The sequence below is a fragment of the Rhinopithecus bieti genome, unplaced genomic scaffold (assembly GCF_001698545.2).
Source record: "Rhinopithecus bieti isolate Rb0 unplaced genomic scaffold, ASM169854v2 scaffold_14454, whole genome shotgun sequence".
NCBI classification, from domain to species: domain Eukaryota; kingdom Metazoa; phylum Chordata; class Mammalia; order Primates; family Cercopithecidae; genus Rhinopithecus; species Rhinopithecus bieti.
In genome coordinates, this window is record NW_016808228.1 from 89748 (window position 1) to 100855 (window position 11108).

At 55.9% G+C, this 11108-nt stretch overlaps 1 protein-coding gene across 4 annotated transcripts in view; it reads right to left on the minus strand.

Annotated features, from left to right (window-relative positions):
• Positions 1-10857, minus strand: part of SLC12A9 (solute carrier family 12 member 9) — a 15810-nt gene extending 4953 nt beyond the window's left edge. Inside the window, exons 1-13 of one of the 4 annotated variants that reach the window (XM_017886105.1) lie at positions 10726-10841; positions 9178-9400; positions 8803-8937; positions 7426-7557; positions 6071-6379; positions 4293-4400; positions 4073-4184; positions 2989-3146; positions 2799-2881; positions 1824-1948; positions 1482-1674; positions 1151-1325; positions 231-377 (exon numbers count right to left, since the gene is read on the minus strand). In XM_017886105.1, the coding sequence (XP_017741594.1) occupies positions 231-377; positions 1151-1325; positions 1482-1674; positions 1824-1948; positions 2799-2881; positions 2989-3146; positions 4073-4184; positions 4293-4400; positions 6071-6379; positions 7426-7557; positions 8803-8937; positions 9178-9358 (1858 nt within the window). In that variant the 5' untranslated portion in view covers positions 9359-9400; positions 10726-10841. Of the gene's footprint in view, positions 1-230; positions 378-1150; positions 1675-1823; positions 1949-2798; positions 2882-2988; positions 3147-4072; positions 4185-4292; positions 4401-6070; positions 6380-7425; positions 7558-8802; positions 8938-9177; positions 9401-10721 lie in introns of all 4 variants that reach the window. The other 3 variants (XM_017886103.1, XM_017886104.1, XM_017886106.1) reach the window with 3 other exon arrangements.
• Positions 10858-11108: the final 251 nt, after the last annotated feature.

Consider the following 11108-nt stretch of genomic DNA (forward strand, 5'->3'; position numbering starts at 1 on the left):
AAAAAAAAAAAAAAAAAAAAAACGCAACAGCATCACCAGTCCCTAGCATCTCCTACTAGACTTTATCACACACTGTCTGAGGCCATTATCTTTGAGCACTGTCTTATCTGCTCTCGACTATAAGGTCCTTTTGCAGTTTGCAATCTGTAGCTGACTCTCTAGGGGAGGGGAGCGGAGATGTGAAGTGGCCACAGAGGAGGGCCAAGGGCATCCAGGGAGGAGCAGCTCACCGAGGCCGGAGATTCGCAGCAGATGCTGAGCCCCCTGGCGCACGGAGGGTGAGAGAGTTAGATCCACAAAAGCCTTCACCTGGGCCCGGTCCACCAGGCTGAGCCATGCCCCGTACTGCGGCTGCACAGGGTCCGAGGGGAGGGAGTCTACAGAGAAGATAAGGAAAGGAAGGTAGCCAGTGTTGGCCAAACTCAATGTCTCCTCGAGTCCAAATCACAGATGCGCCAAGGCAGGGCTATGGCTGCTTGAAGGGGTCATGGGGAAGGAAATAAAATGGGAAGAGGGGCTGGTGTCATGGCTCATGCCTATAATCCCTGCACTTTGGGAGGCCAAAGTGGGAGGGTTGCTTGAGCCAGGAGTTCCAGACCAGCCTGGGAAACATAAAGAGACCTCATCTCTACAAATTAGCCAGGCCTAGGGGCTCACACCTGTAGTCCCAGCTACTCAGGAGGCCAAGGCAGGAGGATTGCTTGAGCCCAAGAGGTTGAGGCTGCAGTGAACTATGATGGCACCACTGCCCTCCAATCTGGGTGACAGAGCAAGACCTTGTCTCAAAAAAAACAAGGGGAGGGGGACTGGTCATGGTGTCTCATGCCTACAATCCCAGCACTTTGGGAGGCCGAGGTGGGTGGAGCACTTGAGGTCAGGAGTTCAAGACCAGCTTGGCCAACAGGGCGAAACCCCTTCTCTACTAAAAATACAAAAACTAGCTGGGCATGGTGGTGTGTGCCTGTAATCCCAGCTCAGGAGGCTAAGGCAGGAGAATCACTTGAACCTGGGAGGTGGAAGTTGCAGTGAGCCAAGATCATCCCACTGCACTCCAGCCTGGGCAACAGAACGAAGCTCCATCTCAAAAAAAAAAAAAAAAGTAGGGGGAAAGAAGGATGGGAGTGAGTGAATGAGTGGGAGGGCAGCTCACCGAGGTCTCCCAGGGTGACGTGGCCCAGCACGTAGAGCCCCCCCTTCTTAAGCTGGTTGGCCAACCGCAGCAGAGGCAGGGCGCCCCGGGGGTTCCCCACCAGGAGCAGCAACTGGGGCCGCCAGAACTTGACGTGATCCTTCCGGACATCCAGCCGGAGCAGATACTTACGCACCTGGGTACATGGGTGAGGTGATGGGGAAGTGGCAGGATCAAATACACAGCCCTGTTCAGCGCCTCCTGGACGGGAACACCAACTCCAGCCAAAGAGAGAGGGGGTTATTTGATCACCTCCCATCTCCCCACCACCCCGCCAGCTCCCCGGGGATACCTGGTGGAAAAGCAAGGCCTGGCTGACATAGCCCCAGCTGCTGGGGCCTCCTCGCGCGGTGAGCAGGGCAGCCAGGAGACCCATGAGGAGCAGGGAGCCACCGGCCGCACCAGGGCTGATGAGGAACATCATGAGCAGGCAGGAGGCTACCCCCAGCAGGCAGGTGTGCCAGGAGAACAGGCTGAAGGTGGGGCTGCGGGCATGGAGGGGAGGAGGGACAGAAACTCAGGGCTGGCCGCACCTGAGGCTGCTGTGTCCAACCCCATGCCTGAGCCTGAGTCCTCCCCGTTTTCCTATTCCTTCCTTCTTCTCTCTGGGGACAAAGGCCTCTGAGTCTCTCACCGGAAGTTGGGGGCCGAGGCCCACTCCAGGCTCAGGCAGGACAGGTCCACAGCGGCATAGGCCACCAGGTAGAAGACAGTGACCACAGCAGCCAGCGTGTTCAGCTTCCCGGCCAGGAGCACCAGCTGGGCAGGGGCCAAGAGGCGTGCCATTGATCCAAAGTGCCGGTGTACCCCCAAAATGCCAGTGAACACCAGAGTGCCAGTGTACCCCCAAAGTGTCAATGAGCCCCAGAAAGTGCCAGTGAACCCTGCAAAGCGCCAGTGAACCCCAAAGTGTCAATGAACCCAACCCCAAAATACTACTAAACCCCAAAAGTGCCAGTGCACCCCCAGTGTCAATGAACCCCGGAAAGTGCCAGTGTACCCCCAAAGTGTCAGTGAACCCCTGGAAAGTACCAGTGAACCATGCAAAATGCCAGCGCACCCCAAAGTGTCAATTAACCCCAGAAAGGGCCAGTGTACCCCAAAGTGTCAATGAACCCTGAAAACTGCCCATGAGCCCTGCAAAGTGCCAGTGTACCCCCAGTGTCAGTGAACCCCAGAAAGGGCCAGTGCACCCCCACAGAGTGCCACCAAACCTCCAAAGTGTCAGTGAACCCTACAAAGTGTTGGTATATCCCACAGAGTGCCAGTGAATCCCCCAAAGTGCTGGGGTACCCCACAAAGTGCCAGTGAACCCTGAAAAATACTAATACACCCCACAGAGTATCAGTGAACCCTGCAAAATGCCCATGTACCCCGAAAAGTGTCAGTGAACCCCCCCAGGGTGCCAATGAACCCTGCAAAGCACTGGGGCAACCTGCAAAGTGCTGGTGAACCCCACAAAGTGCCAGTGAACGCTGCAGAGTGCCAGTGCACCGCCAAGTGCATACACATCTGCCTTTGCATTTGTCTTCCAGCCTGCATCTAACTGCACCCCCATCCTGCCAGCTGGTGGGGTGAGGGAAAGGGCCCCTTGAAGAAGAAGGCTCACCTGCACCAGGCCCCAAGAATACAGTACAGCCGCCCAGGGGTTTCCGCCCTGGGACACAACCTTGGCCGGCGCCAAGATCACTCCTAGAAAAACAGAATCCACAGCAGACACATCAGCCGGGGCCTAACGGTGATGGACAAACAGACAAGGGAGGGCGTGCTCCGAGCCAGCAAGGAGGCAGAGAACCCACCAAAGAGGTCATCCCGGGCCAGGGCATGGAGGATGCGGGAGGCGCCAATGAGCGAGCTCATGGATGCTGAGAGCGCGGTGGCATAGATTCCGATCAACACCAGTGGGGGCCACAGGCTGATGGCGCGGAAGAACCCATAGTCTTCCTGCAGCAGGGTCCTAGGAAGGAGGGAAAGTTGGACACAGATGATCACGCGTCATGGGGTAGGAAAATCTCCAGCCCCGATCTTAAGGATCAGACTCAGATATCAAATGTGCTAATGTGCTAAAGGGATACGCCTGGTATTCATTGGGCGGCCTTGGATTTAATCACTCAGTGGTCATTCCTTTCTCTTTTTTTTAAGAGACAAGGTCTCGGCCGGGCGCGGTGGCTCACGCCTGTAATCCCAGCTCTCAGGGAGGCAGAGGCGGGAGGATAGCTTGAGCCCAGGAGTTCGAGACCTGCCTGGGTAATACAGCGAGACCCCGTTCTCCACAAAAAGGAAAAAAAAAAAAAAAAAAAAAAAAAACAAAAAAAAAAAAAGAGACAAGGTCTCACTCCAACCCTCAGGCTAAAGTGCAGTGCTGTAATCACAGCTCACCACAGCCTTGACCTCTTGGACTCAAGCAATCCTCCCACCTCAGCCTCCCAAGTAGCCAGGACTACAAGCATTTGCCATCACACCTGCCTAATTTTTGTATTGGGGGGAGGGTCTTGCTATGTTGCTCAGGCTGGTCTGGAACCCCTGGGCTCCAGCAATCCTCCTGCCTTAGCCTCCCAAAGTGCTGGGATTACAGGTGTGAGCCACTGCACCCAGCTGTCATACCTAATGGTATATGCACAAAAGGCCAAATATTTGTGGAAATGCAAACTGGGTAGAAAGCCACTACCCACCCTCACTCGCAAGCTAAGTGCCTACAACAGTACTGGGTCCATGGCAGCTGCTGGCTACAGGTTGTCAATCGCCGGTAGCCACCCTCCCCCTATTTTCCCTCCACTCCAACAAGCTGGGTTTCTGCTCCCCAGTCTCCCAGCCTGTGCTTCCCTTGGTGACCCAGATGCACCAATCTTGTTCGACACTCCACCCCCATCCCTCCCCAGACACCTGTCACAGGTGAAGCTGGAGAGGAAGAAAAGCAGGACATAGACGAAGAAGGTGTAGGCGACAGCGACGATCGTGCCCAGAGGGATCGCCCGGCTGGGGTCCTTCAGCTCCCCTGGAGAGGGGGGAGCAGAGAGAGCGAGGTCAGCCCTCCCACCGTCCCCCTGGGTCCCTCACGGTGGCAGCCCCAAACCCCCAGGAGGCAGCAGGCAGGGACTCTCACCTGACATGTTGGCCCCAGCCATGATGCCTGTACAGCCGTTAAAGAGGACAGCAAAGACGCTGGCAAAATTCATCATGGCTCCTGTGGTGTAGTCCTCAGCGTAGCCAGCTAGGAGGGTCGTCCCAGGGAGGAGAGGGCATCAGCATCCCTCTCAGGGATCCAGGCCTCTTAGCCACCCTCTCCGCACATTCCCAGAGTCCCCTTGCCTCCCCTGCACTGCACTCACTAAGACACCAGCCTGCCCCTGCACTGGCCCTGGGTCAGTCAGACACATTGCCAAGTCCCCCTAATGCTCTGATATTCCTCCCTCCAGACCCTAATCCACACTCTTTTATTTATTTATTTATTTATTTATTTAGAGACAGGATCTCACTCTGTCACCCAGGCTGGAGTGCAGTGGCACCATCGTAGCTCACTGCAACCTCTCCCTCCTGAGCTAGAGCGATCCTCCTGCCTCAGTCCTCCAAGTAGCTAGGACTACAGGTGTGCACCATCATGCCCATCTAACTTTTTAATTTTTATTTATTTATTTATTTTGAGACGGAGTCTCGCTCTGTTACCCAGGCCAGAGTACAGTGGTGTGATCTCAACTCACTGCAACCTCTGCCTCCCTGGTTCAAGCGATTCTCCTGCCTCAGCCTCTCAGGCAGCTGGGGTTACAGGTGCCCACCACCACGTCTGGCTAATTTTTGTAACTTTAGTAGAGATGGGGTTTCACCATGTTGGCCAGGCTGATCTCAAACTCCTGGCCTCAGGTGATCCACCCACCTCGACCTCCCAATGTCCTGGGATTACAGACGTGAGCCACCGCACACAGCCTTTTTTTTTTTTTTTTTTTTTTTGAGACGGAATCTCATTCTGAAGCCAAGGCTGGAGTGCAGTGGTGGTGATCTTAGCTCACTGCAGCCTCTGCCTCCCGGGTTCAAGCGATTCTCATGCCTCAGCCTCCTGAGTAGCTGGGACTACAGGAATGGACCACTGCCCCTGGCTAATTTTTGTATTTTTATTTTATGGTTTTTTGTTTTTTGTTTTTTTTTTTTTTGGAGACAGAACCTCGCTCTGTCGCCCAGGCTGGAGTGCAATGGTGCAATCTTGATTCACTGCAACCTCCACCTCCCGGGTTCAAGCAATTCTCCCTCAGCTTCCTGAGTATCTGGGACTACAGGTGCAAGCCAGTGTGCCCAGCTAATTTTTGTATTTTTAGTAGAGACGGGGAGAGGGTTTCACCATGTTGGCCAGACTGGTCTCAAACTCCTGACCTCAGGTGATCTTCCTGCCTCAGCCTCCCAGAATGCTGTGATTACAGATGTGAGCCCCCACACCCAGTCTCCAGCTCCTCCCTGAGATGCTTTCCCTCTCTGTTCCCAGCTCCTGACTGAATCCCCCACCCATCTATCTCAGGCCACCTCCAGCTCCCCGGCTCCTGTCCTCCCCAGCCCATAATCAGGCCTCCCTCTCTCCACTCCTGGGAAATCCTGATCTGTTAAAGTCATGCTGGGCCTTACTGTGCTATTTAACTGATTCCTAAATGCACGTCTCTCCTCAGCTAGAACACAAGTTCCTCTAAAGCAGGGACTGTTTTGTGGGCTTCCTCCTGCCCCGCCGGCCAAACACATGTTAGACAGGCCTGAATTAAACTGCACTGCTCTGCAGTCCAGACCTCCTGCCCACCATTCCCTCTGACACCTGTGCTCATCCAGAGATTTTTTTAAGGGCCCAGCCCTGACACTTGCCCACCCCTCACCCCGAGATTCCTGCCACGGCAGTGCCCAGCTCACCACCCAAGTTGTCCTTCAGGGTACTGCTGTTGAAGCCGGTGAAGTGGCCAAACCGGGGCGGCAAGGAGGAGCCATTGGGGCCAGGCCTAGGGGTCAAGGGGATGTCCCTCGGCCCCACAGCCACAAAGCTGATGAGCACGGAGGCCAGGGAGCCAGAGACCAGCAGGAATGTGAGGAATGAGGCCCTGGCATAGAGGCCAGCTCCCAGGGTGCAGACCCCACCCACAAGGCCCAGCAGCAGGGAGCCATACAGCAGGTTCCAGCCGTAGCCCTGGGGCAGGACCCGGAGCCCACTGGGCCCTGTGGCATCTGGAAAGAGGTAGGGACAGAGTTAGAAGGCCCGATCCTAAGGCACCCCACCAGCTGGGCATGGTGGGTGGCTCACGCCTATAATTCCAGCACTTTGGGAGGCCGAGGTGGGAGGATCACTTGAGTCCAGGAGTTTAAAACTAGCCTTGGCAACATTGTGAAACCCCAACTCCACAAAAACTGCAAAAATTCGCCAGGCGTGGGGAGGCATGCCTGTAGTCCCAGCTACTGGGAGGTTGAGGTGGCAGAATCACTTGAGCCAGGGAGGCAGAAGTTGCATTGAGCCAAGATGGTACCACTGTACTCTAACCTGGGTGACAGAGTAAGACCTTGCCTCAAGAAAAAAGAAAAAAAGGGGGGGGGAGGGCAGGGCGCCAGGGCTCACACCTGTAATCCCAACACTTTGGGAGGGCTGAGGCAGGTGGATCACTTGAGGTCAGGAGTTCGAGACTAGCCTGGCCAACATGGTGAAATCCCGTCACTACTGAAAATACAATCCTTAGCCAGGCGTGGGGGTGAGTGCCTGTAATCCCAACTACTCAGGAGGCTGAGGCAGGAGAATCGCTTGAACGCAGGAGGGAAAGGTTGCAGTGAGGGGAGATCGCACCACTGCACTCCAGCCTGGGCAACAAAGCAAGACTCTAACTCAAAAATAAAAAAATAAGAAATAAAAAAAAGAAGGTACCCAGCCCCAACCATGACCCAAAGCAAGATAAGCCCCCCTCTACCCACCTGCTGTCAGACAGACCACCTTCCCCACTTCCCTCTTAGCTCCATCCCAGCATCTTAGCTCTCCCTGGTGGTCTCTGTCAATTTTAAGAATCTTAGCCTGGTCTCTCCGATTAGACGGTTAGCTCCCTGCAGGCAAGGACAATCTCAGGGATGTCCACATCTCCTGCACGATGCTGGCCACACAGCAGAAGCTCCAGAAAGCCAAGGTAATGGTTCAGTCTGCCCCTCTCCTGTAGAGGACCTTCTCCCTCATGATCCCACACTCCCAGACCCTGCAAACCCGCAGCACCACCCAGATCAGACAGAGCACAGACCGGCCCCGAAGACATCAAGCACAGACTCCACCAGTCCCAGCAGGGAGACGGCACAGCCACAGACGTTAGCCAGGTAGAACATGAGCCCAATGCTGCCCCCGACCTCGGGCCCCAATGTGCGGCTGATCATGACTGGAAGTGGAAGCATTAAGGGAAAAGAGACTGAAATGGATGTGAGGAAGTTGCCATAGCTCCAAGCACTTAACCTGAGTGCAGCCAGGCCCCAGCCATGTGGCTTTGCACAAGTCACTCATACCCTCTGAGTGCCAGTTTCTGCATCTGTAAAACAATCACTGCCTAACAGATGAGATTGTTAGACTAGAAATTGGCATTAACATGTAGGGCAATGTTGATCTTCATTATACGAGCCTGCCTGCTGCACATTTATTAAAACTTGCCCTGCCAGGCCAGGCATAGTGGCTGATGCCTGTAATCCCAGTGTTTTGGGAGGCTGAGACAAGAGGATCACTTGAGGCCAGGAATTCAAGACCAGCCTGGGAAACATAGCAAGATTCCATCTCTACAAAAAATTTAAAAATTAAACAGGGGTGGTGGTTCATGCCTATAGTGCCAGCTACTCAGGAGGCTGAGGCAGGAGGATCACTTGAGCCCAGGAAGTCAAGACTGCAGTGAGCTATGATGGCGTCACTGCACTACAGTCTGGGAGTCAGTGTCTTGCTCTGCTGCCCAGGTTGGAGTGCAGTGATGCGATCTTGGCTCACTGCAACCTCCACCTCTCAGGTTCAAGCGATTCTCGTGCCTCACCCTCCCGAGTAGCTAGAATCACAGGCAAGTGCCAGCATGCCCAACTAATTTTTGTATTTTTAGTGGAGACGGGTTTTCACCATGTTGGCCAGGCTGGTCTTGAACTCCTGGCATCAAGTGATCCGCCCACCTCAGCCTCCCAAAGTGCTGGGATTACAGGTGTGAGCCACTGCACTCAGCATAAAAAAAATTTTTTTTTTTTTGAGACGGAGTCACGCTCTGTTGCCCAGGCTGGAGTGCAGTGGCACGATCTCGGCTCACTGCAAGCTCTGCCTCCTGGGTTCACACCATTCTCCTACCTCAGCCTCCCGCGTAGCTGGGACTACAGGCGTCCGCCACCATGCCCAGCTAATTTTTTTTTTTGTACATTTAGTAGAGACAGGGTTTCACCGTGTTAGCCAGGATGGTCTCGATCTCCTGACCTCGTGATCCACCCGCCTCGGCCTCCCAAAGTGCTGGGATTACAGGCGTGAGCCACCGCGCCCGGCAAAAAATTTTAAGAATGAAAAAAACACTTGTCTGCCCCTGAGCCAACAAAGGTAACGGCCCCTTCCACACCCTCCCTAGCAGGCAGAACAGCCCAGACCCCAGTCCATCGATGTTGGAGGATACAGTAGGCTCCGCCTCCCTGCACAGCTCCATTGGTGGCGATGGCACAGACAGAGAGGACGGTGAGCGCCAGGATGAAGTAGGCAACCAGCAGCATGGCCAGAGCCTGCAGCAGCCCAGCATGGCCCACCACGAACCCTGAGGCAGGAGCAGCGAGTCAGGTCACAGGGGCTCACACCCCATATCCCCCACCCCCTGGGTCTGCAGAGCTCCAGGGTGGAGCTAAATGCAAGCCCACAGGGGAGCCCCTCCCCAAACCCTTTAGCCAACCACTTCTCTTGGGTCCCCTTCCTACTCTCATCCCAGTCCCATCTCCACCCTCCCCATCATGTCCTCCCACACTACAGTCAGTCCACACCCGCCCCAGAACCCACTCACCAATCCTCAGAAAAACAACTATGCTGAACATGGACAGGACAGTGGGCACCACCACACCCAGGAAGGTGGACAGCTTCCGGGCAGATGCCCCTCCAGGAGCACCGGCCCCATTGAGAGGGAGGGCAGTCCCCTCCTCCCCCAGGAGTCGGTAGGCCAGCAGAGGCGAGCTCTCGCTGGCCATGGCTGAGCACAGGTAGAGGAAGCTACAAATGGGTTAGGTGACCTGCAAAGGAGATTATGTTGCATCAAAAGCAGCCCCACAGAGCCCATCCACCCCCAAAGACCACTAATCAAACACCCCGAAGCCTCCCCAAAAGAGAGAGTTGCTCTCTACTAAAAATACAAAAATTGGCCGGGCTCAGTGGTTCACGCCTGTAATCCCAGCACTTTGGGAGGCCGAGGTGGGTGGATCACCTGAGATCAGGAGTTCGAGACCACCCTGGTCAACATGGTGAAACCCTGTCTCTACTAAAAATACAAAAATTAGCCACGTGTGGTGGCTCATGCCTATAATCCCAACTACTTGGGAGGTTGAGGCAGGAGAATTGCTTGAACCCAGGAGGCAGAGGTTGCAGTGAGCCAGCATCGCGCCACTGCACTCCAGCCTGGGCAACAGAGTGAGACTGTCTCAAACAAACAAACAAAAATTAGCCAGGCATGCAGGTGCACGCCTGTAATCACAGCTACTTGGGAGGCTGAGGCACAAGAATTGCCTGAGTCCTGGAGGCGTAGGGCTGTAGCGAGCCGAGATCGCGCCACTGCACTCCAGCCTGGGTGACAGAGCGAGACCCTGTCTCAAGAAAAAAACAAAAAAAGACACAACCACAAGGAAACAGGAACGCGCCCACACCCTGCTTACCGGCAACTAAAAAGAGCCCATGGGGCTGCAAATGGTACCAGCCACTGCTCCACAAAAAAACTGGTACCCCAAACCTGTCAGGAAGGGATTTAGGGCCACTCCTGGCTCCTGGGGGCCACCCCTTCCCTTATGTTCCTGAGACTAGGGATGGCACCGGTTCTGGAAAGGGGCAAAGGTACTCTGACGGCACAGGCTTCTCCAGCCTCTCCTTCCTTAACTAGCAATGCAAGAGGAAGCAAATCTCCCAAAAGGGAAGTAAGTTGTGGGCAGGACAGCCTTCCCCATCCTCTCCTTCGGTGTCCTGAGCTGCCCCTACCAAGACCCCCCCATGCAATCACCGCACCCAAAAAACTTCCAACTCCTTCAAAACCCCACCCTCCGTCAATCCTCTCCCTCAACCCATCTCAAACCGCCTCCTCCTCCTCGCCTTAGCCTCCCCAGATTCCTCCCATCCACACGAGGTACCCCCCCTACAAACTCTACCAACCCAAACACACCCCTCGACTAGCAAAACAGAAACACAGACCGGCTCCCACAGAGCGACACAAGGTCCCCGGGTCCTCCTACTCCTCCCCCAACCCGGGCTCCTGCCCCTTTGCGCCCGCTGGGGTGCGAAGGAGCCAAGATCTCCTTCTCCCCGGCCAGGTGCACCCCACATCTCGGGGACCGCGGGGCACTCACTCACCCACCCACAGGACGCAGCGCTCGGGGGATCCCCGCGAGCCGGGGGGCTCCGCCTGGGGCGGAGAGCGCACCGGGGCCGGAAAAGACAGCTGCGGCTACCGGGATGCCAGGCCCGGAGCCTGTCCCCACCCCCACCAGCACGCGCGAGCCATTGGTCCCCGTCCTCGGCCCCGCCCCGTGGGCGCGCCCGGGGAAGCCCGACCCTCTCTGCTCTCCCCCAGCCTGCGCGGCTCCAGCTCCACGTGCGCCCGGGGTTGCAACGCAGCCCTGCAGACAAGCGTCTCCGGCCGGGCGTGGGCCGCGGGTCTCGGAGCCTCCATCACTTAGGTGCAAACAATCGTGGCCGCGGGGACCGGACCCCCGTCCGAGCTCCGAGGCGCCGGGAGCA